At 37.0% G+C, this 26,549-nt stretch overlaps 1 protein-coding gene across 4 annotated transcripts in view; it reads left to right on the top strand.

Annotated features, from left to right (window-relative positions):
- EXOC6 (exocyst complex component 6) overlaps window positions 1-26,549 on the top strand; it is a 252,592-nt gene that overhangs the window by 31,596 nt on the left and 194,447 nt on the right. For 3 of the 4 annotated variants that reach the window (XM_004749653.3, XM_004749654.3, XM_045069028.1), the window contains exons 2-5: window positions 22,079-22,250; window positions 23,519-23,566; window positions 23,648-23,738; window positions 26,447-26,492. In XM_004749653.3, coding sequence (XP_004749710.1) covers window positions 22,079-22,250; window positions 23,519-23,566; window positions 23,648-23,738; window positions 26,447-26,492 — 357 coding nt within the window. Of the gene's footprint in view, window positions 1-12,147; window positions 12,243-22,078; window positions 22,251-23,518; window positions 23,567-23,647; window positions 23,739-26,446; window positions 26,493-26,549 lie in introns of all 4 variants that reach the window. The other variant, XM_004749656.3, reaches the window with a different exon arrangement.

Raw genomic sequence — 26,549 nt, 5'->3', positions numbered from 1 at the left:
GCATAAGCTGGAGGAGGGGCAGAATGAGGGGGGAAGCAGGCTCCCCACTGAGCAGAGAGCCCTATGTGGGGCTCGATTCCAGGACCCTGGGATCATGACCTGAGCCAAAGGCAGATGCTTAAGTTGCTGAGCCACCCAATACCTCTTATTTAAAAAGCACATTTTTTTCACATTGATTTGAGATACTGCCGTTATCACTGATTGAATTTTCAAATGTGGTGGGACTTTTTGTTTCTTTATTCTGTTTGTTGTATGTCTATTCATGTGCTATACCACACTTTTAATTATAGAGGCTTTATTGTTATACTTGGTAGGGCTACCTTTACCTCATTGCTCATCTTTTTCAGGGGTTTTTCTGGTGACTCTACCTTTTTTTAATTTAAAAATTTTAACTTCTTATCATTCTTTTGAGTATTGTTGACACATAATCTCACATTAGTTTAGTGTGTACAACATCTCAATTCACTCTTTCTATTCCTTATGCTAATGCTTGCAGCTACCATCTGCCACTATACGCTATTACAGTACCACTTAACTGGATTCACTGTATTCCCTGTGTTGTAGCTTTCATTCCCAAGACTTGTTCATTCCATAATGGGAAGCCTATATTTCCCACTTTCCTTCAACCGTTTTGCCCTTCCTCCTTCCCCCTCTGGCAATCATCAGTTTGTTCTGTATAGGTATAGATCTGATTGTACTTTTTATTTGTTTTTTAGATTCCACATATAATTGAAATCATGTGGTAATTGTCTTTCTCTGACTTATTTCACTAGCATAATACTCTCTTGTATTAGATCAACTTTTCTTTTTAAAGATTTTATTCATTTATTTGACACACAGAGTCAGCGAGAGAGGGAACACAAGCAGGGGGAGTGGGAGAGGAAGAAGCTGGCCTCCCACCGAGCAGGGAGCCTGATGTGGGGCTCGATCGCAGGACACTGGGACCATGACCTGAGCCGAAGGCAGACGCCCAATGACTGAGCCACCCAGGCACCCCTATAGATCATTTCTTAAGCTATTAGGCAAACTGTACATTAGATCTGCTTTAGAGAGTTTAATATTTTTTGTTTGATTTTCTAAAGTCTAAGGAAGCAATCTATATCTGCATTCTTTAATCTGCTTTAAGCATTTTCAATTAAAATTTATTTAGCAATTCTATTTGTTATTCTGGAGGACAAATACAATGTTGTATGCATTAGGTGTTTCAATTTCTCATCTTTTGCATTTTACCAAGTAGCACAGAAGTCAACAGGAAGAGACATCTCTGGTCAGGAGTGTAAAAACAGGAAGGAGGAAGTCTATTGCAAATCTGTGTTAGCTGATTATCAGTTCAGGTTTCACTATAGAGGATGTCCATTAGCGATTATCATTGTACTTTGTTGTTACCCAGAATTAGCAGTAAGTGTTAATGTCAGTATTATAGAATGTCCACCGTAGTTATAGGAAGTAATGCTAACCAATGAATTCTGTTAGGCTCTTTCCTATGCATGGGAACAGGATACTGTTAGAACAAGTCACAGAAATTATTATATATAGAGGTAAATAAGGCAAGTAAAATTCCCTATCAGAAATACAGGGAATATCATCCTGTATTTTTTGCCTTAGCTTGAGCCTGATGCTTTGACAGGTTGTGTGGCCTTTAAGATATTATCATATCCTTTTTTAAAAAGTAAGGGTATGTCAACTCTGTCATTTAAAAAATTGTTTGACAGAATGTCTTCAACTGAATTAGAGGAAGCACCTGGGCATTATTTTGTAAAGCATGCTAAGAGTGCATGTGGCAAACTAGCTGAAATATTTCATGGGAAATAACACAGAAGGTGAATATTTTAAAATAAATCTTTTTTAGTATTCTGTGGTGAAATAAATTGGATTCTGTGTTTATAAATTTTTTTTTTCCCTTCTGGAGTTGCTAGAAACTCACTTGCTCTGGATATTCAGGATACCTACTTGGTTTAGCTACCTAACAATGTTTGTGTGTTTTTTTTTTTCTTCAAGATTTTATTTATTGATTAGAGAGACAGTGAGTGGTGAGAGGGAGAGAGAATTTGAGGCAGACTCTGCGCTGAGCACAGAGCCCAGTGTGGGGCTCAGTCCCAAGGTAGCAAGATCATGACCTGAGCTGACACCAAGAGTGGGTTGCTTAACTGACTGGGCCACTCAGGCACCCCCTCCCTCACCCTTACAGTGGTATTTTAAGATACTTAGCATATCCTGAATTCTTTACTTAGTTGTTCAATGTTGCGGATGTTTTGGAAAAAATAAAAAGTATTGTGTAAAAGCTAGATGGCGGCTGATGTTGCTGTTTGGTGCTTCTGCTTCTCCTCTTTCTCCTCCTTCTCCCTCTACCCCTGGTTGACATGTTCTTTCCTCAGGAGTGTATTAACTTAAACTGTATCTTTAGATCCTTATTAATGAATTATCTTGTGGTAATGCTTTCCACATTTTTTATATTGTGGTATAAAGAGAAAAATTGGGAGATGGTCATTGTGGTATACCTGTAATCTGTTCAGTTGGGAAGATGTACTCTAGTGTATTGCTCAGATGAGGAGGTTTGTAAACCTCTTACAGTTTTAAGAAATGCTTATGTATGTGTGGGTGTGTCTATGAATATGTGCCTTAAGGACTTTTTTATAAGTTGTAGGTACCAAACCAAATTGAGTTTGCTTAAGAAAATATAAAAAAAAGTAGCGGAAGCTTATGGGGTGTCACAAAATTCTAAAGGCAATCATGCTTTTTCTTTTTTTTTCTTTAAAGATTTTACTTATTTATTTGACAGAGAGATCACAAGTGGGCAGAGAGGCAGGCAGAGAAAGAGGGGGAAGCAGGCTCCCTGCTGAGCAGGGAGCCCGACACGGAGCTCGATCCCAGGACCCCAGGACCATCACCCGAGCTGAAGGCAGAGGCTTAACCTACTGAAACAGGCGTCCCAAGGCACTCATGCTTCTTAAAAGACTGAAATAAAGAGGTAGAAGACTGTGTTTCTTTCTCTGCCTTCATTTTCCTTTGAGGTGTAACTTTCTCTGCTTCTCTCTGTTCTTAGTGGAGGATGACCACCTACGGCTTCCATATGTCAGTCTGGCACATATAGCTGACTGTCTCTGAATTCTAACTTAAAATTCCCGAGTGTGTATTTGATTGAACCAGTTTGGATCAGTTAATACACCTTTGGGCAATGTACTGTGAGTGGAAGAGACAGTATGGCTTTTGTAGATGGTCAGCAGTTCTTAGAGACTGTGTGTGTATTACAGGTGTGTTTGTAAACTTTTCTGGGGAGAGGATCCATCTTTGATCAAAATCCCAGAGGATGGGGCACTGGGTGGCTTGGTTGTTAAGCATCTGGCTTAGGCTCAGGTCATGATCCCAGTGTCCTAAGACAGCCCCGCAGTGGGCCTCCCTGCTTGGCAGGAAGCCTGTTTCTTCCTCTCTCACTCTCCCTGCTTGTGTTCCCTCTCTCACTGTCTCTGTCAAATAAATAAAAAAATCTTTAAAGAGTCTTGCCACTCTCAGGCCACTGTCCAAATAAATGTTAACTAAAATATAACTAAGATTTATAATAGAGTTCCCACTACTTAGTAAGTATATCCTTCATAGGGGTTAAATTGTTTGCCTTTTTCATAGTGCCATGTCCTTTTCTGACTGTGTTTACCCATGATTGATTACCCCTTTTTATTTCTCCAACTACTCAAATATTTCCTATCATAGAATTCCCATTTTATCCCACAGCATTGTAGGTGGATGCACACACACACACAATTTTTTTCTTGTGTCTGAGTTCTTATACCATGGATTTTTAAAATACTATACAGTGTTATTTAGTTATGTGTGAGTGTATGTTTTAAAATGTATGTCTTAGGGGCGCCTGGGTGGCTCAGTGGATTAAGCTGCTGCCTTCGGCTCAGGTCATGATCTCAGTGTCCTGGGATGGAGCCCTGCATCAGGCTCTTTGCTTGGTGGGGAGCCTGCTTCTCTCTCTCTCTCTGCCTGACTCTCTGCCTACTTGTGATCTCTCTCTCTCTGTCAAATAAATAAATAAAATCTTTAAAAATAAAATAAAACAAAACAAAACAAAACAAAATAAAATGTATGTCTTAAATACATGTCTTAAATGCAGGCCTAATGAAATTGCCCCCGAGGTCTATGATTGTTACACATATCTGATCAGTTCTGACCATGCTACATAGCATAATGCCTTGGGTATAACAGACCCTCAAATACTTTCTGAACTGAATTAATGAAAAACAAAATCTTTTTAGTTTTTTTAGAAGACTTGAAAAATACAGAATAAAGAGGTGAGAACAGTTGTTTCCTGCTACTGAAAGAGAATCATAATTAACATGAATTCTAGTATATTCTTACATTTGAAATGACAATGTTATTTATTTGTTGAATGTTTATTACATGATCCTTTGCCATTCAACAAGTTAAATTTTGAGTATTAAGTGTTTGTTAAATGAAGTTACAGTTGCCTTGTATAAATATTCATCCTGTTTATTTGATTATTTTCTTATTGTTGTATCTTTAGGTGGTTCTTATTTTTGTCAAATTCTATAAACAGTGGTAATAACTCTAAAATAATTTCTTAGGATTTTTGTTCCCAAAGTAAAAGTAATCATGTCAATAATAATAAATAAAAATTTATTGAACATTTACTGTGTGCCTCTGTTTTAAACACTTAAATGTATTATTTAATCTTCACAAAAAGCAAATAAGATACCATTGTTATATACCTATTCTGCAGATGAAGAAATTGAGGTAGAGCTCGATTAGGTCATTGGCCTTAGGCACATAATAAGTGGTGCAACTATATGTGAGCATAGACCCTTAGGCCTCCGAGCCTGTACTCTTAATCATTATATTTTGCCTTCTAATTTAGAGTATCAGATAATGAAAGCTGCGTGTAAAAACATTATTAAATTTTAACTAAAAAAAATCCCCCCAAAACCAAAAAGCATTGTAAGGTTTACATCAATCAAGATTAGAATGGTAAGGAATGTGACTAGGACTATACTCAGGGAAGGAAAGTCCTATATTTTATTATTATTATTATTTAATTTTAATTTTTTTTTGAAATTCCTGTATTTTAAAATTGTGCTTGGTCAGAGGAGGCTCAGATATTGAAATTAACTCAAAATAAAGTGTTATGGGCCCCTTATTCTCTGCAGCTCACAGATATAGGGCTCCAGTAACTTTAGTAAGGCCAGTCTCCAGTTTATTCTCTCCAGGAGATGTGGTCTGCTTGATGCAGGAAAAATCTCTGACCTTTTATCTTTTCCATATCCTTTTTCAGTTCTAAATGGTGAAAAAAACAAAACACCATCATCATTTCCTTCCTTCACTTTTAATTCCTATCCTTTCATTCATTCCTGTGGTAAAAAGAATATGTCAAGTTTGTTTTTCAGCTTCCTTACTAGAAGGGCTCGTTCTTTTTAGTTTGGTAGACCAGGCCTAATAGAATCTGTGTATGATGGTGTGTTTGTTATTTTGTTTTCTGTTTTTGTCATGTCTGAATGTGAAGGCAGGCAACTGTTCTTTGTGTGGTTTGTGAGAGTGTGTGTATATATTGTTGATGTGTATTTGGTATTGCCAACTTTATTAAAAAGGAGATTAATTTTCAGATACTTCATTAGTAGAAGCATTGCTATAGTAATAACAAAGATACTCTGGAAATGAGCAATGACTATATTACTGACATATTTAAGGTAAATAATTTCAACAACAGAATGGTGATTTTTGTGTAGCGAGCTGCTTTTACCTTTTCTTGTGCAGTATTTTCCAACAATCTCTATGGGTTCAAGACTTGGATTCTATACCTGGCTCTGGCCTTTTTAAGATTTATTTATTTATTTGAGAGTATGAAAGAGAGAGCAAGTGAGCGAGACCTTGGGGGAGGTACAGAGGGAAGGACAGAATCTTTAAGTAGACTCCCTGGTGAGCATGGAACCATCGCACATATTGATCCCAAGACCCCAAAATCATGACCTAAACTGAAACCCAAGAGTCAGCCACTTAGGCCACTCAAGCCACTCAACTGACTGAGCCACCCAGGTGCCCCGCTCTGAGCTTTTTAGTGGGCACATGGTGTTTAGTAAATCTTTTAACTTCTTAGACCTTCATTTTCTTCATCAGTGAGATGGAGATAAAACCAGTTGCCCTATTTCCCAAGGGTTCTTGGGATCAAGTGCAATGATGTACTATGTAAAATTGCTTTGTGGATTGCAGAGTACTAATACAAAGGTAAAAGCTTATTTTTATTTATTTTTGTTACTTACATTCTGCTTTTGCGTGGACATGGGATTTGTTCTTCTCTTCAAAGCTGTGAAATGACCAATAGCAGTGGACTGTGGTCGGGATCAATAGTGGGGATTAAGATCGGCATTATATCAGGGAATCGTGTTTCTGTTTTCCTCCATACTATTTGTAAATTATACTTAACAAAATTTTTGTCTTTTGACAAGCACATTATAAAAATCAATGTTTATTAATATTTATTTTTAAAAATGCAATTTTGAATGCTTTTTTTTCAAAGTTCAAATTAAATATATCTACATCTGACTTTCATTTAATATATTGTGCAATTTAGTAAAGTTCTTGTTTTTACTTCAGGTTCTACTTATATGATGATATCTTTTTTAGGACCTCCAAAAATTATGAGCCTGGAATTGCCAGAAAATGTTTATGGTGTTTATAGTTCTTCTCTATTTTTAACCATTATATTAAAATAATAAGTATCTGGATAAAGCAGCTTCAAAAAAGAGGAAACATTATTTAGATTTCATAATTTTTGTTAATTTGGTTGAGTATGAGATTCACACTTTGCTCTGATGCAGTAGGAAAATATTTGGATTTATACTTTCTGGTGAAGGGTGCCCTCTAGCGACTGTCTTTTTATTAAGATTGCAATTCTCGTCGTGACTTGAATATAGAAATAAAAGACACCGTCAGTTCTCAAAGAATTTAGAAGATGAAATGTACACTAAAATGGAGAGTATATTTTATGTGTTATGCAAATAAATAAAAGATAAATTTTAAAAAGATAGTGTTACACAAATAACTTAATTAAAGGGGGAGAAATTTTCAGGTAATGGGAAAGGTATTATCCAGTATAGTTATTGATGAAATTTTCCTAAAGGAACAGTCTTGAGCTGAATTTTGAAGGAAGATTAAGACTGAGACATATTGGGGTGCCTGGGTGACTAAGTTGGTTAAGCATCTGCCTTGGTCTCAGGAAGATCCCAGGGTCCTGGAATCAAGCTCCTAATCAGCTCCCTGTTCAATGCGGAGCCTGCTCTCCCTCTCCTGGTTTGGGCTCTCTTGGTATCTCTGTCTCTCTGTCTCTCTATCAAATAAATAAAATCTTAAAAAAAAAAAAAAGGAAAATATTGAGGCATATCTTGTGGGGAAAGGGCTTCCTGCAGTGGGAAAATATGTTAAGGACAGTACCAAAAATGACTAGTGCCAAAAGGGAAAAAAAAAAGATAAAATAAAAAATGGAATTATTTTGGAAAACATTTAAATTTAATTCTAATTTACATATTTATGCAGTTGTCCAAATAATTTGTATTATACTTATAAACTTTTTTTTCCCCAGGGATTCAGGAAGGATTTGGCTGGGCATTTGTGACTTGGGAGTTTTCATACAGTTGCAATCAAATATTAGTTGCTGCTGGGGTTGAAATTATCTGGACTAGATAGCCAAGATGGCTTACTCATATTGCTGGCGATTGAAGTGGCTGTTATAATGGAGTGGTCACATATGTGGTCTCTCTAGCATATTTTTATTTTTATTTTTTTAAATTTGTTATAGGGAGGGAGAGAGCGCATAAGCAAAGGGAGTGGCAGGCAGAAGGAGAAGCAGGCTCCCTGCTGAGCAAGGAGCCTGGTGCAACGAGGATGATCCCAGGATCCTGGGATCCTGACCTGAGCTGAAGGCAGATGCTTAACCAACTGAAGCACCCAGATGTCCCTCCAGGATGTTATTTTAAGGATAGATTTGTTACTTAGTGGGTGACTTTGCCAGAGTGAGTGTCTGAAGAAGTCCTGGGATAAGTTGCATGTTTTTTTCTAGTTTCTGAAGTTGCATGTAATTACTTCTGTCATCTTCCACTGATCAGAGTACTCAGAAACCTGCCCAGATTCAAAAGAAGGAGAGGATATAGACCTCACCTCTCACCGGAAAGCGTGTCAAAGAATTTTGGACCTATTTTGTAAAACTACTTCATTTGTTTGCCTACCTTTTTGAAGAATTATGCTCAGTACAGATAAATTCTTAACGATTTAGGGATCAGTAAATCTCTGTGTTAAAGTTAACTGTGCAGATATCTGTTTTCTGCACTTGATTTTCAGTTTCTATTGCGTATTGTTGGTACTTAATGAATATTGTTGGAAAGAATACTCCTTTGTCTTTATCCAGTGTTACTGTCTTGGAGTTATTTCATTTCTTATTTGCTCCTGGATTACAGAGTGTCATGGAAAGTTATAGGAGCATTGTTACTCATGTTTGATATATTTGATACAGTGGTTGGGAAAATATTGGGAGTACTGGGTATGATAATTTTAGATTGACTACTTTTGTTCTTGCTATTTTATATTGCTAAGTAGAATTATATATTTTTTCCAAGATTGGTACTTGAGGAAGGCTTTTGTGCATTTAAGATAGGGAAATGGTATATTTGCTATTTGTTCTTTAAAAGAAAAAAAAAGGGGGCCCTTCTCCCAAACGATAACTCATTTGCTATCTTTGATTAATATTTTAGCCCTTTGTTTTTCACATGGATGCTGCTGAAATTTTGGGCACTTTAAATCTAAAGGCTCCTAAAGGGAGTTGCATGACCAGTTTGTTGAATTAAGCAAGTTTACTGATATACTAAAAATCTGGTTTATTTTATTTATTTTTTTATTTTAGAGAGACAGGGAGGGAGGGAGGGAGGGAGGACGAGCACATACTAATGAGGGGAAGGGCAGAGGGGAGGAGAGAGAATCTCAAGCAGACTCCCCGCTGAGTGTAGGCCTGATATGGGGTTCAATCCCATAACCCTGAGATCAAGTCTGAGGTGAAATCAAGATTTGGATGCCCAACTGACTGAGCCACCCAGGTGTCCCCCAAAATGTGTTTTCAAAACTATTTCTGAGGGACGCCTGGATGGCTCAGTTGTTAAGTGTCTGTCTTCGGCTCAGGTCATGATCCCAGAGTCCTGTGATCAAGCCCCCCATCTAGCTCCCTACTCGGCAGGAAGCCTGCTTCTCCCTCTCCCACTCCTTGCTTGTGTTCCCTCTTTTGCTGTCTCTCTCTCTCTGTCAAATAAACAAATAAAATCTTAAAAAGAAATCCTGATTTAAATAAATTTTAAAAATGATTTTTAAATAAAGATTTTATTTATTTTTAAAAGATTTTATTTATTTATTTGACAGAGAGAGAGATCACAAGTAGGCAGAGAGGCAGGCAGTGGGAGAGGAGGAAGCAGGCTCCCCGTTGAGCAGAGAGCCTGATGCAGAGCTCGATCCCAAGACCCCAAAATCATGACCTGAGCCGCAGGCAGAAGCTTAAACCACTGAGCCACCCAGGTGCCCCTAAAAAAGATTGTATTTATTTGAGAGAGAGAAAGAGAGGGAGAGAAGGAGAGTATGAGAGGGGAGAAGGTCAGAGGGAGAAGCAGACTCCCTGTGGAGCTGAGAGCCTGCTGTGGGATTCGATCCCTGGACTCCGGGATCATGACCTGAGCTGAAGGCAGTTGCTCAACCAACTGAGCCACCCAGGTGCCCAATAAAACTGTTACTGAGTTTATTAGCAAGCAGTTTGTATTGCACAGGATGATTTTACTAGGTTTGAAATTTTCTGATTAGTTTTTCTATGATTATTATTATTATTTTTTTTAAGATTTTACTTATATATTTGACAGACATCACAAGTAGGCAGAGAGAGAGAAGAAGGGAAGCAGGCTCTCCGCCTAGCAAAGAGCCCGACATGGGGCCTCGATCCCAGGGACCTGGGATCATGCCCTGAGCAGAAGGCAGAGGCTTTAATTTAAACACTGAGCCACCCAGAAGCCCCTCTGATTATTTTTAATGTCTTCATAGCATCATTTTTAGGAATGTTTAATTTGTCAAAAGCTGATAATAATAGAGTGGTTAGTTGTCTTATAAATTTACTTAACATTCAGAAAGTTATAACAATTAATAAAATGAAAATGTTAGTAAGCAAGATTTCAGTACTAATTAGATCAGTACCTAGAATTTGAAAGGCATTCATTATAAATATGAAATTGCTGAGCTATCATAAGCAGTCTCACTAATGAAATACCAAATCTTAAATACTGATGATTAGAAATACAAAATTAAGATCAGTATGTTAGACATTAAGTTTGATATGGTATGTGAAATACTGGTGAAAGAATAGGAAAAAATGGATATGGACTGGAAGAATAAAGAATACTTGAAAGGATGTAAAGCAATTTTAAAAAAATTACTGGAAATACAGAATTAAGGCTAATATATCATTTTAAGAATGGGCAGAAAATATGGTTAATGTTTGAAAAATTAAAAAACAACATTAAAAATCATCCAGTGGAGATTAGAAGTAGCTGATACAGTTTTGTCAGAGATAAAGCAGTGCACATTTCTTTTCTTTTTTAAAAAAGAGATTTTATTTATCAGAGAGAGATTGTGCACATGTGCACGCATGCACACACTGAGTGGGGAATTGGCGTGTGGGCAGAGGGAGAAGCTGGCTCCCTACTGAGCAAGGAGCCAGATACTGGATTGGATCCAGGACCCTGGGATCATGACCCCAGGGACATGACATTGGTAGATAGGACAGTCTACCAATGTTTAGTATTCTAATGCTAGTCACTTTAGGTGAGTATCTTCACACTATTCTGTATAGGGCTTGGCTATGTTCTTTTGTGGTTATACAATAGATTATCTGTTCTGTTGGAGAACCAAGGATTCTGAGATCAAGACTGTTTTTATTCTGTCCAGGAAACTGTAGTGCTTCAATCAATATAGGTAATTTAGGAAAATTGGGATTGGGTACTTGGAGATTTTATCCATTTTTTAAAAAAATGCAAACATTTTATTAGAAGCTGAAAAGTCATTTCTCAGCAAATAAATACAGGTGTCCCTGTATTTACATTTTACATTTACATGTTATTATATCAGTACACTTTTACAAAAGACCTACATTTGTACCTGTTTTCACTAACCAAAAGAAATCCAAAGAGGATATTTGCTTTTGTGAAAAAATGCAAAAAGTGAAAATTGCATTCAGCAGCATGAGGAGCAAACAGGAATGGCACTGCCAAGCAGCCGTAGTTCTGGACTGTGTCTGTGAGCATCTGTGTTTTATCTTGATTTATTTTGTTCATCTGTTAGCAAGATATATTCTAAGATATATCAGAAAAACCTAAGAGAAGTTATTTTTTGGGTCTGGGAATGCTCAAAAATTCTCCCTTATAAATTAGTAATAATTGCTTCATCTTTATACACCATTTTGGTTTCATAGGAGCTCTCTACCTTCAGATGATAGGAGAAACCTGTACATTTATTCTCCTTACAGTTACTGTGAGGGAATTTTTTTTTTTTTACAATGGAAATATGGTGAAAGAAAAGATACAAAAAAATGGTATAATGATATTATATGCCTTTTGGCAAAAAATATCCTAATTGTTTCCAGTAGTGAGAGAGTCCTTTTTCACATAATATTTTGTAAATGTTGTTTGTTTTCCATTAGAAAGATGTTTTCCTTAAGAAAAATAAAACAGGGGCACCTGGGTGGCTCAGTGGGTTGAGCCGCTGTCTTCGGCTCGGGTCATGATCTCGGGGTACTGGGATCGAGTCCCACATTGGGCTCTCTGCTCAGCAGGGAGCCTGCTTCCTCCTCTCTCTCTCTGCCTGCCTCTCTGCCTACTTGTGATCTCTGTCTGTCAAATAAATAAATAAAATCTTAAAAAAAAAAAAAGAAAAATAAAACAAAACTGGAATATGATTAAGAAATCATTTATCTCATTAATAGAATAGAGTATCAGTCCCAAAACTTGAGGTAGCCTGAGTTCCTCCATTAAGACATTTGATTGGATAACAACATTAATTTTTAAAGAACCAATTTTAATGTTATCTTACTTTTTCTTATATCTATTTTATTACCACTAGGTGGAACCCTGTACATACAATTCAAGAAGGCATTTCTGACCCACGGTTTACTTGTTTAAATGCTGGAAGCCTGATACATCAGATGGTCAAATAATGTATGATAACTCATATTTCAATATTTTGCTTTGGGGTAGAAGATTAGATATAATGAAGATAGAAAATGTGGGGCCTAGGTGGCTCATGGGTTAAAGCCTCTGCCTTCAGCTTCACTTGTGATCCCAGGGTCTCTTCTCCCTCACTCTTTCTATCTGCCTCTTTGCCTGCTTGTGATCTCTGTCTGTCAAATAAATAAATAAAATCTTTAAAAAAATTTTTAAAAGAAAATGTGTACTTAAAAGAATTTTTAAGATACGCTTTTTAGACATACATTGCAATGACATGGATGGTGGAACTAGAGGGTATTATGCTAAGTGAAATAAGTCAATCAGAGAAAGATAATTATCATAGGATCTCTCTGATATGAGGAATTTGAGAGGGAGGGTGAGGGGTTGTGAGGGGTAGAAAAAATGAAACAAGATGGGACTGGGGAGGGAGACAAACCATAAGAGAGAGACTCTTAATCTCAGGAAGCAAATGAGGGTTTCTGGGGGGTGGGGGTGGGAGGGATAGGGTGGCTGGGTTATGGACATTGGGAGGGTGTGTGCTATGGTGAGTGCTGTGAGTTGTGTAAGACTGATGATTCACAGACCTGTACCCCTGAAGCAAATAATACATTATATGTTAATTTTAAAAAGACATATATATTGTTTTTATGTGTTCCTACTTGCTAAAATTAAAATATGTAAATTAAAATCCACTTAGTGTAGCATAGTCCATCGTTATTTTCTGTTCACATGAAGTTTTTAAGTCATCTCTTCTTTTAACATTAATCTTACATCTGCATTTTGGCATGATTACCATTATATTTTGGTAGAAGTAAGGCTTTTTTTTTTTTTTTAAAGATTTTATTAATTTATTTGACAGAGAGATATCACAGGCAGATAGGCAGGCAGTGAGAGATGGGGAAGCAGGCTCCCTGCTGAGCAGAGAGCCTGATGGATGCGATATGATGTGGGGCGCAATCCCAGGACCCTGAGATCATGACCTGAGCCCAAGGCAGAGGCTTAACCCAGGGAGCCAACCAGGTACCCCAGAAGTAAGGTTTTATTGTGCTAAGCTTTTAGAAGGGAATACTGAGCTTTTACACTGAAGTTATTATATGTATAATTGACACTTGAACAATGTGATGGTTAGGGATCACTGACACCCGCCCCCCCCGCCCCGTGCAGCTGGAAATCTGCATATAACTTTTGACTCCCCAAAGACTTTATTAATAGCCTACTGTTAACCAGAAGCCTTATGATACCATAAACAGTCAAGTAACACATATTTTATATGTAATGTGTATTATATACTGGATTTTTGCAATCAAGCAAGCTAAAAAATAGAAAACGTTATTAAGAAAGCTTCAAGGAAGAGATAATATATTTACAGTACTGGACTGTTGAGAAAAACTTGAATGTAAGTGTACCCATCCAGTTCAAACCATTGTCCAAGGTTCAACTGTATATGGAGCACTAATTTATAACCTTAGTGGATGTGGAATAGTGGGAAATTTACCTGCTTTCTGGTTTTGCCATATGTCTCTGTGTATTTATTTATAGGATTTGATTAGGTTTGCCAGTAGACATTATAGCATTCTGAGGGGACATTTTAAAAGCAGAAAAATTCATTAAAATTGCATATTGCTTGAAAGTTTAGAAGAGTAATGTACTTGGCACCTTAATAATTAGATGGAAAAAATGTTAACTGACTTAGGGTTCAAAGATTGAATAGTACTGAATGGTATTTCCTTTCTTGTCCTGAAGATCAAAATTTTGAAGAATAATGATTGTTATTCAGAGACAAGAAAAAAGATTTTTTAGAGCCTTCGACAAATACAGGGCCCTTAGTTTTCTCTACTTCATATTTTGCTCCTCTTTATTTTTTGCATTTGTAATTTAATACTGCCTAACAATTAGCTATGCCTCAGTTCTCATCCTTTTCTTCTGTCCATTGGATGATTTCACCTGATGGGTGCAGCAGTGCACATTAGGGGATTCCCTATTGAGTCATTCTCAATTGTTGATCTTCAAAGGTGATCTGGTTAGTTGCTATGCCCATAACTTCTCAGCATTCCATGCTGCTTATCACCATTTCTGATTGGAGAGTATATGTGACATAATGGTTAGGAGTGCTGGCTTTCGAGTCAGGTAGACTTGGAGTTAAATCTTGGCCCTACTACTGTGTGTCTTTGGACTTCAAGTCTTCATCTTCCCAAACTGCATTTGTCAATTGGGATGCTAATAGAATCTACACTGTAAAGCTGTAGTGAATATTAATGAGGTAATGCTTGCAAAGTACTTAATAGTAAGTACTTGGTTGTGTGTTACTTTTTGTTTTGTTTTGTTTTTAATCTTTAGCACATTAAGCCAGATGCAGCAGCGGATATGACTCCTCTTTAGTCAGTTCAGTCACTGTGGGGATTCGTTGACAGGGATTGCGCATCTTCTCTGCTTTCCATATCCTCCCTCCATTGTCTCCCCAAATTATCTCTATAGTTAAACATAGGACCCTTGTAATTTACCCTTGTATTAAATTACAGGAGAAAAGATGGATAATTCCTACTATGTATATGGTGTATTGCTTTGGCTTTTTTCCCCTTTCCAGTGTTGTTCTGCATATCTGCCCTTTTCTCCCTTCCTGTTTGTCTCTGTTCACTCATCTTTTTATTGTTGGCTTTATTAGCAAATTTTCAGACTAATTATTTTTAATATTTTCATCAGAGTGGTAGAGGGTTAAATCAACTGCATGTATTGATTAATTCCATTTTGAGTGCTTGTGTCAGGCTCTTTGTTTTGTGCTGCATCTATTAAGTTGAGAAAGTCAGAACTAGGAACTTTTTTCTTTTCAGGGCCAAATTCTATCTTGTGATAAATTTTGGATTTTGGCACTTGCTTGAGCCTTCAGTACATTTTTTAAAAATTCAACTTATTCCTGTGGTTTAATTTGAGAGAGAGGCAGTGAGAGAGAACATGAGCGAGGAGAAGGTCAGAGAGAGAAGCAGACTCCCCGTGGAGCTGGGAGCCCGATGCGGGACTCGATCCCGGGACTCTGGGATCATGACCTGGGCCGAAGGCAGTCGTCCAACCAACTGAGCCACCCAGGCGTCCCTATTCCTGTGGTTTAGAATGTTTTCTCATCTCTACTTCTTTATTTCTGTGTACTCTGCTCAGAATGATCTCACTGATACGGATTATGGGTAACAAGTGGTTATATCAGCTTGGGCTGCAGCTTGTACTCATGTCTGTAACAGCAAGTGGTTATCTGAAGTCAGGAGAGACTTAGTAGTAAGACTTAGTAGTAATAGGCGGATCATTCATGGTACTGATTCCTTAATGTTATTTTTATTGGGGTTAATAATTCACCCATTTTAGGCTTTGATTTTCTATTAATGGGGGGGGTGAGTATTGCATATGTTCCGATACTGCTTTTCTCCATACTAACAACATCAGTAGAAAAAGAGCCATTCATCTGTGATGCTATACTAAATGCACTGGCAGTGTCTTGAATTACTATAAAATAGGAGTAGTTTTGTTTTTAAAACTCTGGAGAATAAATTAGAAAGACACACTAAAAGATGGACTTTAGAACTTTCTAGGGGTGCCTGGGTGGCTCAATGGGTTAAAGCCTCTGCCTTTGACTCCGGTCATGATCCCGGGGTTCTGCGCTCTCTGCTTGGTGGGGAACCTGCTTCCTCCTCTCTCTGCCTGTCTCTCTCCCCAGTTGTGATCTCTGTCTGTCAAATAAATAAATAAAATCTTAAAAGAAATAACTTTCTAGAATAAAATAGGCTACAAGAAAATTATTTTTCTTCTTTTTGTTTATATATTATTACAGTTCTTAAAAGGGAAAACAGTATTGCTTTTGCACTGACAGAGTCCCACCCTCTTTGGAGGGACATTGTAGTAGAGCAGTCCTGAAATACCTCTTAGATTTTTTTAAAGATTTTATTTATTATTTGACAGAGAGAGAGATGCAGCAAGAGAGGGAACACAAGCAGGGGGAGTGGGAAAGGGAGAAGCAGACATCCCGATGTGAAGGGAGCCCGATGCGGGGCTTCATCTGAGAACCCTGGGATCATGACCTGAGCCGAAGACAGACACTTAACGACTGAGCCACCCAGGCTTCCCTACCTCTTAGATTTTTGCTACAGTGCTACAGCTATAACAGAAAAAAAAGAGAGTAGGCAATTCTTTTGATATATTCTGTTTCCTACTTGGTTTTTTAAGAGCCAGAGAAATTTCAAACTGTATTAAGGTAGGTAAAAAAGATGTTTAAAAATGTGTGTGTAGGGGCGCCTGGGTGGCTCAGTGGGTTAAAGCCTCTGCCTTCGGCTCAGGTCATGATCCCAGGGTCCTGGGATCGAGCCCCACATGGGGCTCTCTGCTCAGCAGGGAGCCTGCTTCCTCCTCTCTCTCTGCCTGCCTCTCTGCCTCCTTGTGATTTCGGTCTGTCAAATAAATAAATAAATAAATCCTTTAAAAAAAATGTGTGTGTATATATATATATATATATCTTCAACATGTGTTGAAATAAGAATTTGTTTATAGCACACTAATGTCAGATAAACTTTTTCTTGCATGGATTTCCTTCAGAATCGTGTTTGTTCAATTAGGAATTCTTATTAAATATTAATTATAGGAAAAACACAAGAAGCACAAAAGTACTTTGGGAATTCTAGTACTGCCTCAGATCCTCAGTAACTAGGCTGCACCAAGCAAGTCATTTAGCATTTCCTTGCCTACTTCACTTGTGAGAAGGGGGAAGTGATATTTTCTCTGGTGTAGTATAAGAAATAAATGAAATATTAGCTGTAAAAAAGTGCAAAAGGCCCCATAACTCCTTTAGCATAGAGTATTAGCCATATTTGAAATCTGTAGCCACTACTTATTCAGCAGCCAGTTGACTCATTTAATAAGGATTTGGTTGTCTTTTATGTTCATATTATGCTAGCAGCCAGTGTGTACTGAGCACTTACCATATGTCAGTTATTGCTAAGAACTTTTCATGTGTTTACTAATTTAAACACATGAAAAATCTTAAAAGAAAGATTTTAAGAAAGTTCTTTTTTTTTTTTTTAAAGAATTTATTTATTTATTTGACAAAGAGAGATCACAAGTAGGCAGAGAGGCAGACAGAGAGAGAGAGGAGGAAGTCGGCTCCCTGCTGAGCAGAGAGCCCTATGCGGGACTCGATCCCAGGACCCCGAGATCATGACCTGAGCTGAAGGCAGTGGCTTAACCCACTGACAAAGAGACAAAGAGAGATCACAAGTAGGCAGAGAGGCAGACAGAGAGAGAGAGGAGGAAGTCGGCTCCCTGCTGAGCAGAGAGCCCTATGCGGGACTCGATCCCAGGACCCCGAGATCATGACCTGAGCTGAAGGCAGTGGCTTAACCCACTGAGCCACCCAGGTGCCCCTTAAGAAAGTTCTTAAAGTTCTAGAAAGTTCTTAAAACATTGTGATGTAGATACTGTTTTTTTGTTTTGTTTTGTTTGTTTTAAATATTTTATTTATATGACAGAGAGAGTACAGGCAGTGGGAGCAGCAGGCAGAGGCAGAGAGGGGTGGGGAAAGCAGATTTCCCACTGAGCAGGGAGCCTGACATGGGGCTGGGGACTGGGGTCCCTTCGAAAAGGCAGGTGCTTCTTTGTCGTCGTCGTTTTCTTCTTTTTTTAGATTTTATTTATTTATTTGACAGAGAGAGAGAGAGAGAGAGAGAGCGCGAGCCCGAGTGCGCACAAGCAGGGGGACCAGCAGAAGAGGAGGGAGAAGCAGACTCCCTGCTGAGACCAATGCAAGACTCCATCCCAGGACCCTGGGATCATGACCTGAGTTGAAGGCAGATGCTTAACTGACTGCACCCCTAGATACTGTTTTTTTCATCCTTATTTTATTGGTGAGAGAGTTGAGATTTAGAGAAGTCAAGTGGCTTACCTGAGGTTGAACAGTTAGTAAGTGTCCTTTCTGATTCCATCTGTTCCATCCATTCATCCTTCCAGTTACTCAGCAATCATTTGTTAACCATCCACTATGTGATAAGTACTTTTCTGGGGCTGAACGTTCAGTGGGGAACAAAACAGACAACTTACATTCTGGTGTGTGAAGACAAAATGAATAGAAGTATGAAATAGAGAATATATTTGAGTATATTCTACAGTGGAAAGAGTGATGCAGTGATAAAGGAAACTCTTTTGTTTTAAAAAAGAAAACACGAAGCAGGAAGGGAATTGTGGAATTGTATGTGGGTATGTATTTGTGTCTCTGTGTGTTTGTGTTTATAATATGGATACTGTAGCCAGAAAGAGCCTCATCAAGAAGGGGATAAAAGACATGAAGAGAAGCAGGCCACCTGTGAGAAATATGAGAAGTATGATCAAGGTAGAGGAACAGCATGTGTAAAGCATAGGGTAGGAAAGTGTTTGGTGTTTTTCAGGAACCACAAGGAGGCCAGTGTTGCTGGCTCCACTTATTGTAAAGTGGAGAGTGAATATTAGGAAGTGAGGTCAGTGAGGTAATATGGGGCAAAATTATATAGGGATTTTATGGGCTGTTGTAAGAGAAATAGGGTTTGGAGCAGAGGAGAAAAATGGGATCTTCTTTATATTTTAATGGGATCATTCTGTCTACATTGTTGAGAATAGACTGTAGGGAAGTAGGGATGAAATCAAGGAAACTGATTAAGAAGCAGTTGGTAACATTCTAGGCAAGATCATGGTGATCTAGTCCAGGGTGGGACCAGTAGAGGTTGTAAAATGTGTTTGGATTTTCTGGATTATTTTGGTGGAGAAAGTGAGAGAGAGAACCGTCAAGGGTGATACCAAGGTTTTTTGCCAGAGCACCTAGAAGAATGGGCTTTACAGAGATAGAGAAAGACCGTGAGAGGAGCAGGTTTGAAGAAGAAGGTAAGAAATCATTTTGGACATATTTAAGATGTTTATCAGATACCCAGTTGGAGAAATATATGAGTTTGAAGGTCAGGGGAGAAGTTAGGCCTGGAAACATAAATTTGGGAGGTGTCAGTGTTCTTGTGGAATTTAAAACTCCAGATCTGGATGAAATTGAGAGAGTGGTATAGTAGAAAGGAGAAGATGTCCAAGATCAGATCCTAGTTGTAGCTTGGCTCTTAAAGGCCCAAATTTTTGGGGCACCTGGGTGGCTCAGTGGGTTAAGCCTCTGCCTTCGGCTCAGGTCATGATCCCAGGGTCCTGGGATCGAGCCCCACATCGGGCTTTCTGCTCTGCAGGGAGCCTGCTTCCTCCTCTCTCTCTGCCTGCCTCTCTGCCTACTTGTGATCTCTGTCAGATAAATAAAGAAAAAAATCTTAAAAAAAAAAATAAAGGCCCAAATTTTTAATAATTACTATCCAATATGGCTGTCTCTAGTATCATAATAGGTACTCATTAAAAACATGCAACATGGAGACTGCCCTCAAGAAGCTTATGGTTGATAAGAAAAACAAAATATAGGACATATATTTGAAAGGTTTAAATTACAGTACAGAGTATAATATGTGATTACATGTCACAGTAAGTAGAAAGGACAGTAAATTTACCTGTCCTGCTTATGGAGAGATTACTTGTCATGGAAATAAATGATTGACAAAGTTCTGTTGGAGGAAATAGGAATTGAACTAAATCTCAAACAATGAGCAACAGATTGGGAGAGCACAATATACCAAAAGATTACAGATTAAATTTAGCATCAGGAAAAGGCATATAAGGCAGGGGCTAGGAAAGTTCAAAGTGGGGTCTTCCAGTAGTCCTTTGCCAGTGGTCATGTAGACAGCACTTATATCTCCCAACAATGATGTGTGGCAACAGTCATAGAGTATTGTCAACCAGGGTAGCTCACCTACGCCATGGTGTCCAGGGTTTTTCCAGGGGATTGGTCATGTAGACATGGCTGACTGCCATGAGTTGCTTACCCTTAGTCTGTAGACTCTCTGGAGCTGAAGGCCTCCACTCACTGTAAATCACATTGTAAACCACATTGCTAGCTTAGATTATTTGACATTTCTAAAGGTCTCCAAGTAAACAAAGACAACTATCAAGTAGGACATTCTGAAGGTTTATTTCCCAGGAGCTGGGGGCAAGGGCCAAACCTTTCTTAGGGCAAGGTTAATCCTTTTCTGAATGGTGTTTGGCAGGGAGGGTGATACCCTCTATGTGGAGATAGCATGAGCTGAGAGACAGTAGGAATGTGTACACTGTATTTAGAGAACATTGTGGTGCTTGTAATATGGGCTTGAGAATATGAACCCTGGAGCCAGACTACCACGATTCATATCTCATCTGTCCCTTGCTAGTGTGGAGTTTATAGCAGTTACATAATCTGTAACATCTGAAAGCAAGGGTAATAATAATACCTACTTTATAGGCTTGTTGTGAGGATTAAAAGATTAATATATAAAGCACTAAGAATATGTCCTGACAGAGTAAGTATTAGAGAAATCAGGAGTTTGTTCTTCATTCTTTTTTTTTTTTTTAAAGATTTTATTTATTTATTTGACAGACGGAGATCACAAGTAGGCAGAGAAGCAGGCAGAGAGAGAGGAAGAAGCAGGCTCCTACCTGAGCAGAGAGCCTGATGCGGGCCTCGATCCCAGGACCCTGGGATCATGACCTGAGTGGAAGGCAGAGGCTCTAATCTACTGAGCCACCCAGGTGCCCTGTTCTTCATTCTTTAGTCATTCACTCATTGATTCTTTTTTGAACACTAGTGCATTAAAGACTCATGTTCTGAGCCTCAGACCTTTATTTCCTGATATCTAGAGAGTTTCCAGTTATCTAGAGAGTTTGTGGCTCATTTAGTAATAACAAGTTGAATGAGAAATTAAATAATTTTTTCATACAAATGATTTCTACTAATGACAGTACTTTCAATCCAGTTTTAAGATTTTCAACCCTTGTGGGTGCTGGGGTAACACAGTTAAGCATCCAACTCTTAATTTCAGCTCAGGTCATGATCTCAGGATTATGAGATTGAGCCTTGCATCAGGCTCCATGCTCTGTGTGGAGTCGACTTGAGATTCTCTCTTTCCCTCTCCCCCTCCATTTGTGCTCTCTGTCTCTCTGAAATAAATAAATTTAAAAAAAAAGATTATCAGCTGTTGCTTTGAAGTTAAAACTTGTATTCAGCTGGCAGTCAAAGAACTTAATTTGTAGAGAAGTTTTGATCTGTAGTTATATTAAGTGGGATTCATTGTGATGTCTCTGCATTATTCTATTGCCTCAACTGTTACTTGAAGATGGCATGCTATGTAACTTGGCCTGAGGTATCAGTGATAGAAATGATGCTTTTCTAAAGAAAGGGTTTGTCATAGTAAGCTGCTGCATGAGGGCTTGCACTTACAGAATTGCACTCCCTTCTGCTGTGCCATCTTTATTTTTTTTTTTTTTAAATAGATCAGCCCCAGTTACATTTTTTCTCCTTCTCTTTGGACCATGATAAGCTTCAGAGTAGTGAGTTTGGGAGCCAGGGTAGTTTAGAGTGAAGAGACCTTTATCTGGAGAAGTAATTTGCATGTAAGATTAGGTGTTTTTTTAGATGTGTTATAGGTTTGCTTACTTTAAACCATTTAACTTATGCTCCGAAGTAACTGTAATTTAATGTTGGTACTATGTCATATTATGATGAATAGTTTTAATTGTGTATTTAAAAGTCTCAGTCACAGACTTAAATCTGGATATCAGAATCAAGTAATTCTTGAAATGTATGAGTGTCTCCTTAATATACTGATTACAAAACAAAAAAAAATTATTAGCTGTTGCAAAGAATGGGCTTAATAAAGAATACATTTTGGTGAACTGGGAAGTTAATGTTAGTTTTCATTTTTGTGTACATTCAGGTCTGTGTATGATGACCAACCAAATGCACACAAGAAGTTTATGGAAAAATTAGATGCTTGTATCCGTAATCATGACAAGGAAATTGAAAAGATGTGTAATTTTCATCATCAGGGTTTTGTAGATGCTATTACAGAGCTCCTTAAAGTAAGGACTGATGCAGAAAAACTGAAGGTAAGAAATACTTTAACATTCTCTTTATTTTTTTTCTCATTAAATTAGTCAAGTATTAGTTTGTAGTACATATGTATAAATCATTATTAAATGTACTATTTTCAGGAAGTGAATTAGTGTGTATATTTGGAAATGCTCTTTATGCTCTATTAACATAGTTGTCATGCTAATGACAGGAGTAATCTCTTTTTTGTAAAGCAAGTAATGCATTGACTTAACAGGATTTCTTTCCATGCAGGGAAATGAACTAAAAAAATTCATACAAGGGAAGGCCTCATTTGCAGTTTTAGAATTTGAAAAATGGCAATTAGTATAATAATGATAAAAAGCAATCCTCTAAAAATTAAAAAGAAAACTTACTATGAGTGATTGTATTCTCAAAATTATTTAATAATACTGAAACTTTTTTTTGGTTTAATAACAAAGCAATTTTCTTAAAGAAAGTTGGTCTGTATTTTCTGCCACCCAGCAAAAACATTTATTAAATCAGACCTGGATTCGTTCAGTCAGAATACAAAGTATTTAGTTATAAGAATTGGCCTATTTATCTTTTTTTACATTTGGAGAATTTAGCAGATAAAATGACCCTGGTTCACTAAAGGTTATGATTAGAAAACCATTATATAAAGGATATTCAGATAACAAGAGACCAAATACAGCATCAATGAGGTCACTGAGCATCTTTGTTCAGAAATTAATGAGATTTTTAATAAACTAGAATGTGCTTCTTACTATGATGACCTAATGAGTCACTTAATATGTGGGAAAATTTGAGGTTGAGCTTTGTCTGCACCTGCAGCATTAAAATGTTGCTGTGGATTGAAATTTCCGTGTTTGATGTTAATCAACCACCCAGTGTTTGCATTCAGCAAAGTATGAATGTTTAATTACCATAAAATGCAATCACCATTTTGAACAGACAATGAATGGCACATAGACCTCATTGAAGTTATCAAAAAGGGACCAGTGGTCAATTGGGTCAGTGATTTGAATTGTTTGACAGACTTAGAGAAGCAAGTAAAGTTCAAAAATCTAGATTAAATTTGAGAAGTTTGCCACAGAATCTGTTAAAAAGAACTGTCATAAGTAATTGAAGTTAATAAAAGCCCCTTTCAATCAAAAGTTCAAGTTCAAGCTGTAGAGTTAATTTGAATTTGCATTTCTTTGTTCTAAGTTTCTCATGAAGCATGATCTGATTACAAGGGTGAGCAGTTATATCAGGGCAGTTTTATGCATGTTTGTCTAATTAAGGTAAAATTATTTTTAAGGTGCAAGTTACTGATACCAACCAAAGATTTCAAGATGCGGGAAAGGAGGTGAGAATATGATACATTTCTTACATACTCAATATGTGGATGCAATTTGCTTAAAAATATGAACATTTCTTCTTTTCTAAGGTGATAGTCCAAACAGAAGATATTATTCGATGTAGAATTCAGCAGAGGAACATTACAACGGTAGTAGAAAAATTGCAGTTATGCCTTCCAGGTGAGTTAAACTTGTCTATAATGGAATGCTTGGCTTGGTAAAACTATAATTTAATGATAGCATATGGTCATTAGTAATTATGGGAATTACAAATTATTTGGTGATTGTCCCCAAAGCTCATGGTTATCTTTCTTATCCACTTTAGTTCTTGAATTTTCATGGTTTTCTTATCTTATAAAGTTTTGTTTGATGATCTGTCACATCAGGTTCCTAGAACAACTTGTACCTCTCCCATTTCCTTCCTGCCTAGTTTGTCCTTTATCCCTCACCCCCCTCCCACTGCTTTTTTGTTTTTTCTCAGAATACTTTCCCATGGAGGAGTGTCTTTTGATTACGTTTCCTTGCCTTTTCCTAATTTGCCCAATTTTTTTACTTCTAGTTTTCCACTTTTTTCTGTTTGTCACTTAAGCAGGTTGGTTTTACTTTTCTCGGAGTCTTGCTTTGCTGATAAAGTGAAAAAAAAAAAAAAACCCCTAAAGTACTAGGTCTTTTCCCTTTTTTGGTTGTGATTTTACCCTCCCATGTTTTGGAAAGACTGACTTTGTTGGTTTCTGAGTTTTTGATCTTTCTGTTTTGGCTCAGATATTACTGGAAAATCAAATAAATTCTAAGAAACTCACCAGTATTTTCTTTCCCCTTATGTATCCTGTTTGAACAAAAGGAAGCCAAGGTGTATGTCATCTTTTTATTCATATAGTAAGCTGAATCCATCTTAGTGTCCCATTTTTTAAACTTATTTTTTTCGCAAGGACCCTGAAGCTCCATATCCAGGGAAATAGAATGAGATTTTTTAAATAATATTTATATAATATAAATTTAGCTTAGGACACAAATCGTATGTTAAAACTTTCAGCAGGTTTTATTAACTAAAAGACATTGTTTTCTGACTTTGTGAGGATAACCTTTTTTTTAAGAATCACTGAAATTCTGTTCAGTTTTATCTCTGGACCATGGATATTTGCACATTAACTTTGATTAAATAAAATGTCTGCTTCTTATGTTCCATTTCAGGGTTGAGAAACCTATTTCATTATAGTAATGTTTAGTAACACCTCTTTGCCAACATCAGATACACTCACTGAAGTAACCATGAACACAGTCTAAGTTTGATTGCTTTGACCCTGATGGTAATAAGCCTAAAAAATTGGGTACTGGTAGAATGCTAAAGAGCTGAATTCAGCTTATTCCCCTGAGCGTGCTTTTTGGAATAGAGAAATAAAGGGAAGTAGAGGTTAGACTTTTGTTACTGCTACTGTCTTTGCTTTCAAGGCTGGACAGGCAATCTGAATTCATGTAAACATTGTCTTCTTAATAGCCACATTGAGAACTGCTTCCTTTCCTCCATCTAGCCTTCTATCTAATTATCCACTCGTGAATTCTTTTTGTATCAGCAATTATGGTAGATATTGGAAATATAAAGTTGAAAATGACACAGTCATAGCTCTGAAGGAACCTACGTTCTAATGTGAATAAGGATATAAGGTATTTATTATTGTATAATTGCCTAACTCCTCCTTGGGTTAGCAGGGGTGTGAGAGGATATAAGAAGGCATAGTGAAACAGTACATTTTCCTGGTATATTAGTTTTACTTGATTATTTATGAGGTGAGCATTATTTTTATATGGAAATAAATAGATATGAAAGTTACATAAATTGTTTAGATAAAACAGGAGACGTCAAAGACGTCAAAGGTTATATGTTTACTCTAATGCTTTGGTTGGAAAATATGAGAAATACTGCATTACAATGTAGAGGCTGTGATAGAGGTATCCATAAAGTTCACAGGGTTAGGGTGGTTCACTGTTGCCATCATTGTAGCTTTATGGTTTTCAGACAAGTGAGCTAAATATCTTCTGTATACTTGAAGACCCTTTGTAAGTAGCCAAAATAGAAAATCTAGAAAAAAGTGTTGTCTGTCCAGTCTGTGAAAATGTGAGCTGGCTTGATGAGCCAGTGATAATTTACTCACTTTGTGCTTTGAAATTCTACTAAGGTTAAATGGTAATCTGCATAGTTGCATTAAAACTTTTTTGGTGGCAGTGTGTCATCTTGCTGAAGCTTATAACAATTTTATTAAATAATTTCGTTTCTGAGTCTATAAGAGAAATGATCAAATAAAGTTGCTTGAAAATTTATGATTTTATTATAATTTAATCTCTGTAAACTTGAATTTTTTTTTTCTTTGTCAGTTTGGTATAAAAATTTGCTTAGTGATCTATAACACAGTTGTATTTGGTATATTTTTGTTATGTGTATTTTATTTGATATATTGAATCAAAATTAATCAATCTCGTTTACTCAACTTTGTCTCTTGATTAACTGAAGTCCAAACTTCCATTTGCACTACAGGGGAGAGATAATAATAAGTTTCTGAATATGATAATTGTTAATAGTTTACTATTTCAGTTATAGGTATCAACATATGAAAGTATTTCAAATTCCAGATAATGTGTTCATTTATATAATGTAATGTTCAATATATGAAGATATTAAAATGTTTTTATTTACTTGATATATAAAATTTTATTTGAAAATATAAAAGTAAATATTTAAGAAATATAAGCCTGGATTAAAGTATAGACAAAATTAATGTATAAAGTATAGAGAATATTAATGAATTTATAATAGGCTCTTTCCTGCTTTAATTTTTTCATCTAAATTTTTTTCTCATTTTGAAAGCTAAAGTAAGTTCTCCTTTTTAATGCAGTGCTGGAAATGTACAGTAAGCTAAAAGAACAGATGAGTGCAAAAAGGTGAGTTGGTTTCTTTCCTGTTTTTAATAAATCTTTATTTTTCTATTAAAGAAAGCA

Source organism: Mustela putorius, unplaced genomic scaffold, assembly GCF_011764305.1.
Source record: "Mustela putorius furo isolate JIRA1106 unplaced genomic scaffold, ASM1176430v1.1 tig00003909_pilon_pilon_pilon, whole genome shotgun sequence".
Classification (NCBI taxonomy): Eukaryota; Metazoa; Chordata; class Mammalia; order Carnivora; family Mustelidae; genus Mustela; species Mustela putorius.
This window is presented reverse-complemented; position numbering and strand designations above follow the sequence as displayed.